The sequence below is a fragment of the Enhydra lutris genome, unplaced genomic scaffold (genome assembly GCF_002288905.1).
Source record: "Enhydra lutris kenyoni isolate GAN:26980312 unplaced genomic scaffold, ASM228890v2 scaffoldscaffold5, whole genome shotgun sequence".
Taxonomy (NCBI): domain Eukaryota; kingdom Metazoa; phylum Chordata; class Mammalia; order Carnivora; family Mustelidae; genus Enhydra; species Enhydra lutris.
In genome coordinates this window covers 44396492-44404424 of record NW_019154089.1, presented here as the reverse complement: position 1 = coordinate 44404424, position 7933 = coordinate 44396492, and the positions used below count along the sequence as shown (strand labels likewise).

The following is a 7933-nucleotide window of genomic DNA, read 5'->3' as shown; positions in this document are numbered from 1 at the left end:
GAGGAATGCAGCTCCACAGGCTTGTTTATCTAACCGAGGATGGGGCTTGAATCACTTGCTGGACATTCTAATTCTTGGTGGAGATTTTTAAAAGACAATTAGGGATAGAATGAAATAACACATGAGAAACCCTTTGTAAATTGTGTTACAAGAGAAGAGCGTGAAATGGTAACTTACTTTAAATGAAGTTAAATTTTTTTCACCATAAAAAGTATATGTTTTCCTCCTTTGGCACCTGTGAAACTGGGAAGATCCCATTTATCTCATTGTCCTCCTAGCCCTTCACAGTTTCCCTGAAGCCCATCAGTGACATGGTTTGACTGCCCCCCACAAATGTATACATTCTCACAGAAAATTAGGAAACTATATTTAAAAAAGAGGAGTAGTACAATGATTATCTCTTATATAACTGCTTAGAGGTAACTGCTTTGTTTCCTTTTAGCTTGGGGTTTCTGTTTCTGTTTCTGTTTGTTTTGTTTTGTTTTTAACATAAATTGTTATCTAGGAACATTTAGTGATCCCAGAAGGAAGATGATATAAAAGTGAACTTGACAAAAGAACACCGGTCACTTGATGTCCTTTTTTCCCCTCCCAATTACAAGACCCCTCAGGAAGGCTCTTCGTTACCACTTTTAAAGATGTAGAAAATAATTTATCAGCTATTGGGGCAATCTAAAAGGCCATTTTAAAACTCTTTTCAAGTCTACTTTTGGGGAGGAGTCAGTTCCTCGGTGGCTTTAATCTGTTCCTCACAGGACCTGTGTTCAAAGTGGGGAGGCCTGACTTGGCTGCGGTTCTCATGAAAAATAAAAGGGCGTCTTAAATGACTGTAACTTCTGTATGAGCCAGCAGAGTGTTGTGGCGGCTATAAACGCCGAGGCCGACTTGGGCACTGTCAGCGGAAGAGCTCAGGATGTGGTTTTCTTGCTGCGCCTTGTGCATCTAGATCACGATATCCAGCATATTGTATTCACTTTGGGGGCCTAAGGTTTGAGCTGGATATTGACAGTGTAGAGACAGGTGACTAGGACAGCAGTGGGTCCTGTTGGCATGAATAGTTGAAAGAACTGAGGGTGTTTTGCTTAGTAGGCATCCTAGGAGAGCTCAGAGGAGTCCACATATGAAAGAGGGAGTAGAGGCTATAGATGGCCAAACTACAGACCTTGGAAAGCAACGCGATGGGGGTTCTCTTTGGCTGAATATGAGTGTGTGTGTGTGTGTGTGTGTGTGTGTGTGTGAGAGAGAGAGAGAGAGAGAGAGAGAGATATGTAATTATTGGGATTGTCTAGTAATGGAATTGACCTCTGGAGGGAGTGAGTTTCTGGTTACTGAAAGTATTTAAGCTGAGGTTGGATGGATCCCTGCCAAGAACTACAGTCAAGTACATTTCTTCGCTGCATTTATTCACTCTCACTCACTCACCCACTCACTCCCTCCTGATTGAAGCCTTCCTATGTGTCAGGCATGGTGCCCAGTGCTGAGGATGCAGAGATCAATACTCTGGGCAAGAGGCTGCTTTAAATGACCCCAAAGATCCCATTATGGTCGTGGTCGGAAGAAATTTCTTGATGCTTCGACTTCTTTTGCCTTAATAAAAGTGTGGGGCTCTGACTTGTGTTTCACTCTTTCTTTGAAACGCTCCAGTGTGTTGCTATCACATTTCTCCTGGGATGCGGAGTCATGCTTCATACCATGCTTAGAAAGATTGGAGGCCTTTAACTCCTGTAATGACAATATTTTATTTCTCGAGCTTTGAACATAGAGGTTAAAGTTGAATGTGGAGTCAGCTTTTGATGGAATCGTGGTGATTTTTCATGGCAAGTGTTTAATTCCAGGCTGACTTACATAAGTTTTTAAAGATGCAAGATTTATCAGAAAGTATCATAAAAGAACATAATGCTTCTTAAATGTAAGGTGATATTATTTATTCATGTTGTTGGGAATTCGTTGTACTTGAAACATACAAAGAGTCAGGTTCTAAGGTTACATTTATTTCTCGAGAGGAGCTCTCATTTGTGTATACTGAGAGATTAAACCTCCAACTTCAATATTTGTAGATTGATCATATATCTGGACTGGTTCTAGCCCCTCTTGTAGAGATCAGATAGTACCAGGAAGAGTGAAGGTGCCAAGAACAAAGTGTGCAGATCTGGGGGTGACGTGGGGGTCTCTGTACATTTTGGCCCATCATGTAAGGCCAACTGTTCATTTGTTCCATGTCTAGGTTTGGAATTCACCCAGTCGCAGGCCGGATGCCTGGTCAGCTGAATGTGCTGCTGGCTGAGGCCGGGGTGCCATACGATATTGTGCTGGAAATGGACGAGATCAACCATGATTTCCCAGGTAAGTAGTGGGGGTGATGGAGAAGCTTGTTCTTAGTCCGAATAAAGTGATACCAGTCTTAGGACCTAAATTGTGGGATTACTGAAGACCTACTAGTCAGATGAAGAGTAACCTGCTCCTCGGAGGTGTACAGTTGAAATGAAATAAATGAAAGACAGTACAGAATGAGGTCCAAGAGGCTCGTGAGTGGGAAGGGTACTTTTGGGCCTAGGAGGAGATTGGAAGGTGGTGAAAATATCGGGGTGGGGCGGGGGCAGTAGAAGTCATTGCAGAGGGACTCTAAAAAGACCTGGCTTTCAGATCCAGGTTCTGACTCTTGCTTTTGGAAATGGATACTCAGCCTCAGGTTCCTCACTCATAAAATTGCTTCTGTTGATAATTTCATGTCCAGTTCTTTTCAGCATCTGAGATTTTACTGGTTTCCAATTGTACCAACTCATGATCAAGAAAGTAGTTTTTGGCTTTCTTTTCAAGTGCCAGGACTTTCCTAGATAAGGTGCCATACTTCATGGCTCTTGTTGGGTAGATGTTGAATGTTAATGACATTTGGCTCAAGATCATGTTTGTTAAAGTTAAACCAGTTCCCTCTGGCAAGTATCCACTGTAAACTTAAAAAATACTGTTTATTAGAGGAAAATAATGAAGTTGTGTGTATATCTACATTCACATGGCATTTTTGGCAAAGTTCTAAGGTAATTTATATTATAGAGGGAATTTGGGACATTTTATGCCCGCTTTCAGATTTCACTGTTGCTAAATTATGTGTGAAACCTGCCAGTTCCAGAAATTATGGATGCAGCTTTAATATAGACCCTTAGACCATTTTCTTTGAGACATCAAATAGCATGTTATGTGGTCATTTTAAAAGATGAAGATGGGATGCAAATCTTATAAAATAATGTAACTGGCAAGATCATTGTGAGATAATAAAAAACCGTCAAGTCAGATTGGGTAGATCCGCTGTGGGGGAGGGGAAGCACAGCAATGCAAGGTTCGGTCAGGATGCTCAGGCTGAGCTGCAGGATCTACTGTTTTAGCTGTGTGACGTTGGCTAGGTTACTGAGCCTCTCTGAGGAAGCTTTTTGTACAGTGCCTGGCACAAGTGTGCGTCCTATAAATATTAGCTTCTGTTATTGTTGTTTTAAAGTCCAGATCACTCTGATTGGCTTGAGAAAAAAGAAAATGACCCATTGGCATTTTTTATTTCTCTTTTTTTCCTTTACTATGTAGATACCGATTTGGTCCTTGTGATTGGAGCCAATGACACTGTGAATTCAGCCGCTCAAGAAGACCCCAACTCTATTATTGCAGGCATGCCGGTCCTCGAGGTCTGGAAGTCCAAGCAGGTAAGGCTTCAGACTTGTGTTTCATTGTAATCATCAGATGTCTCCTAGAACACACACACAGAGCTGTCCTGGTTCACGTTGGTGAGGAGTGCCGATGCCTTTTGGGAGCCCCAGGAGCTAGAGTGGGTGTAGGGCCCTGCTGTCTCTATCCAGCTTCTGTCTGTTCAGTGGTCACCAGAGAACCCAAGTAAATGTGCTGGTCAGCATTTGAACTAGATGATGTTATGTGGGTGGATTAACAAAATCTGTAACCACAGCTGAAAAAAGAGCTGTGAGCTTTTGGAATGAGTTTGGCTGACTTCCACAGAGCGTCCAGTGAAGCAGATGGCTTCCCTCTGGGACAGTGAGTCAGTATCATTGCCTTCATATACGAAGACGAGCACATTTTTTCATTTAGTTTTTTTGAAAGGGCATTTGTTGTTGTTATGGAGTGTCCAGAAGAAAGGTGATTTAGAAATCCAAACTCTGACATGGCATAAGGAGGCAAGGCCTGCTCACGCACCTTACCTCCATGGAAGCTAACTGCTGGGTTACGGAGAACTCACAGGCTTGTCCATTTCCGCCGCCCTGGCAGAGGGCTGGTCTCCTTACCACTCTCAGGTCAGATCTGCATTTTAACCGTCGTAATGATGTGATGTACATTTCCCTTTCGTTTTGTTTCTTTTTATCGTAAATATGTGAGCTTGAAATTTGTGGTGGATGAGATACGCACTTGTTCACGTGTAGATGGAAAATTATTGCACTGGTCATCAGTATTTGAGAGTTTGCAGAATGTGTTACTGTACTAAGGCTGTGTGAAGTGGGAGTAAATTTATATTGCTTTCATTTTTGGATAGATTACATGTCCCAGACTACCACAGAAGGGCTTTCCATTTCTTTAAGAACTGACTTGATGTTTAACTGAATAGCACCCTCCATAACTCATGTAATTGTAAGTGACTCTAACGCATCTGTATTAGAGACAGACTGACTTCTTCCATTTTGCTTTGTAGGAGCATAATATTAGTCATTCGCTCTGTCTTGTGACGGGCTAGATCGCTCTTCGGGCTTTCGTTGTGGAACCTTCTGCCTCACTTTAAAGTGATGGAATAAGAACCGTCCCATTTTCCCACTCAGCTACATTTATCTTAGGATCTGTAGCAGAAGTTTATGTGCCAAGTTTGTTCTCTGAAGCCCAGTCAGAGAATGATACTTATTTTTCTGACTAGAAGGTGTTACACAGTCTGTATGGAGAAACGCAGTGAGAAGAAACTCTGTTGTTAATATGATTTTTCTCTCATGGATAGGAGTACGGGCACATTTTTAAAATGAGAGTTAATACAATGTAAACATGCGTTTAGAAAACATTCCCTGTGTGTCGCAGAAGTCTGTGCAGTCGGGAGTTGGTCATGGTACATGCTTCATTCAGCTAGGGCAGGGCGGTGTTGGCCCTGTCACGTCCCCGTCGTGTCTGTTACATACACTCACTCTCTGCCTTTGTCTTTGCTCCTTAGGTCATCGTTATGAAGAGGTCCTTGGGTGTTGGCTATGCTGCAGTGGACAATCCAATCTTCTACAAACCTAACACGGCCATGCTTCTAGGCGATGCCAAGAAGACATGTGACGCACTGCAGGCGAAAGTGAGAGAATCCTACCAGAAGTAAACATTAAAGACCAAGCTGTTGTCTGACAAAGCCACCTCTTCTGTTGTGCGAACAGACAAATACCGTATCACTATATACAGCTGATACACATCTGTAGCAAAGCTCTTGGAAGAAAAAGAAGACAAGAAAACGAAACGTGGGGAGATTTCTCAGGAGCAGTGATCCCTTGATTTAAAAAAAAAAAAGAAAAAAAAGATTCGCCATGTCTTTCTGTGCATATTTTTTGTGTCATGAATTCCAGAAGTATTTTATAAAAGAAAGAACAGCCTTATTTTAGTTGTAATCCATTTGGATTTTTTTTTAATTCTTCCTCAATAGTCAGCAGTGTTTTAAGAAATTAAATCTTTAGGATCTTAGTACTTACATTATATACGTGGATCTGAAAAATCTGACGCTGTAAACATTACCGCTACCTTCATTTATGTTATTTACAACAAATGCTACTTATTTGAAACTTCTGTCAACTCCTGAGCTATCCTCTTACCATTTTACCATAATCTGAATTAATGTTATCAAATTGGCTTCAACTTTTCGAACTGTATTTCCAATTCTAGGTTTCAGGGATGTATTTTCTGACTTCTATTTTAATATATTAAAGGACTAGATAATCTTTCAGAGATGCTGGAAACAAATAATTTGCTTTGTATATTTCATCAGGACATCAATGAAACATGTAATTTGAAATCAGTATCGTATTTTTAAAAGTCCATTTTCCAATCCAAGATCTTTTTTTAATTTCAATCAATTTATAATGTGTATTACTGTATTAAGTGCACTTGAATGGAATTCAAGTATTTGACTAATAAAATGAGTTCATCATGTTTGCATAGAGATGTAGCAATTGTCTCTGGTAACAAAGGGCTAAAGCGAATAGTTCTGCCTGTTAGTAACATCTGGGGAAAGCTTGCTACTATGAAATAGATGAAGTTAATCAGTCTCTTAACTGTTGGCAAGAATTTTTTTTTTTTTTTCCAAATCAGAGTATGTTTTGAGGTCTTATGTAATTGATGACATCTGAGAAAAATGGTGGCACTTTTTCTGTGCTACCTCTTTGTTTATCTGAGCACCAGTAAAGATCATGTCTTTTTGCAGCAAAAGTATAGATTTTCTTTGTGACTTTGGTACTGTGCCAAAATGTCTAGGTGAATGTGTGAGGAATACTTGGGATATCTGCCTCTCTACATAATTAATTTGGTACTACGTTTCTCAAAAACAATTATAAATACATAAAAGCTATTTCTAAACCAGAAAAAGAAATAACAGGTGTGAAATTTTTTACTGTCATGCTCGTGTTTACTCAGTTTACAACTCACGGTATCTGCTGGTTTGGTAAGCAGCTTCCATTTTGTTGTGCCTGAGATCACGATCTGTGTGTGTGTGTGTGTGTGTGTGTGTGTGTACGGGTGTGTGTGTGTGTGTGTGTGTGTGTACATATGTTTTAAAGCAGGAAAGACTCCTTTTTAATTTTTAAGTGGTAAATGCAATTTGCTAATGGATCTCAGGTCATTAGTAACCTCAAGTCTGGATTATATCATGAAAGTTCTACTAGAAAAAAGTAAATATTATCTTTATTTATGTCCTTTTCCCTTTATCAAAGTAGTAGGTACATCTGGAGAGTAGCAACTTGGATTGTTTTTTGTTGTTGTTATTGTTGTTGAAATAATTCCTGCCTTCAGCTTAAACTAAAAATAATTATACTTGAATTTATTTATTTTTATTTTTTGTAGTAAGTATTTTTCCATGTTTTTAAAAGTTAGGACCTCATTCTTTGCTACTTATTAGTCCTTTGTCATCCAGTTGCGTTAACTGAATTGAACCAATATCCAATTGGTTTTATTTTACTTTATTGGTTAGGGTATTTAAATGAATTTGGATATATTTCTTAAAGTACAACTCCCTAAAATTTGGTGGCCTTGGATTACTTATGGTAAAGTCTAATATCAACAAAAATAATCTTCATCTGGGGTGCCTGCGTGGCTCAGTGGGTTAAGCCTCTGCCTTCGGCTCAGGTCATGATCCCAAAGTCCTGGGATCGAGTCCCGCATTAGGCTCTCTGCTCGGCAGGGAGCCTGCTTCCTCCTCTCTCTCTCTCTCTCTACTTGTGATCTCTCTCTGTCAAATAAATAAAATCTTTAAAAAAAAATCTTCATCTATCCTGTTTTTTTAATTTCGTTTTTTTCTGCTAAGTCCTATAACTAGAATATCCGACTTCTTTTTATTCTTGTATTGCTCACATTGTATAGTGCTATTCAACTAGAAAGAATTTTCAAAATCAATCCATTGTACCCCAGAGTCTGTTACCAAAAAAAAATTTTTTTTTTGAATTCTACCTAGGCATTGAAAGGTTAATGTTGACATGTCTTTTAGGCCTTTTAACAATCCTTTATTTTCTCTTGTTTGTCCTAAATTGGTAGTTTGTGTTTAAAGTTATGCATCTAAGTAAATAATGTGTAAAAGTAAATATATACATTTTAATGCATTATATGTATGTTTCTGTCTGTGTAACTGTGGACGGTTTTCTGGCATATAAATCTTCTTATCATTCTCTCTCCACATTTTTTCTAGGGATTGGAATAGAGAGGACAGAGAGAGAGGACTAAT

At 39.4% G+C, this 7933-nt stretch overlaps 1 protein-coding gene across 1 annotated transcript; it reads left to right on the top strand.

The window, feature by feature from the left end:
* The first annotated feature begins 2224 nt into the window (after positions 1-2224).
* On the top strand, positions 2225-6585 carry LOC111141119 (NAD(P) transhydrogenase, mitochondrial-like). Its single transcript, XM_022493465.1, has 3 exons — positions 2225-2343; positions 3574-3689; positions 5183-6585. Exons 1-3 carry the CDS (start codon positions 2253-2255, stop codon positions 5330-5332), a joined length of 357 nt encoding a protein of 118 aa, XP_022349173.1. The 5' UTR covers positions 2225-2252; the 3' UTR covers positions 5333-6585.
* Positions 6586-7933: the final 1348 nt, after the last annotated feature.

Bases quoted from the DNA above. Each gene is read 5' to 3' on its own strand.
- LOC111141119 (XM_022493465.1), top strand. From the start codon at position 2,253: ATGCCTGGTCAGCTGAATGTGCTGCTGGCTGAGGCCGGGGTGCCATAC. The intron at 2,344-3,573 runs GTAAGTAGTGGG...TTTACTATGTAG, and splicing joins GATCAACCATGATTTCCCAG to ATACCGATTTGGTCCTTGTG. The intron at 3,690-5,182 runs GTAAGGCTTCAG...TTTGCTCCTTAG, and splicing joins AGGTCTGGAAGTCCAAGCAG to GTCATCGTTATGAAGAGGTC.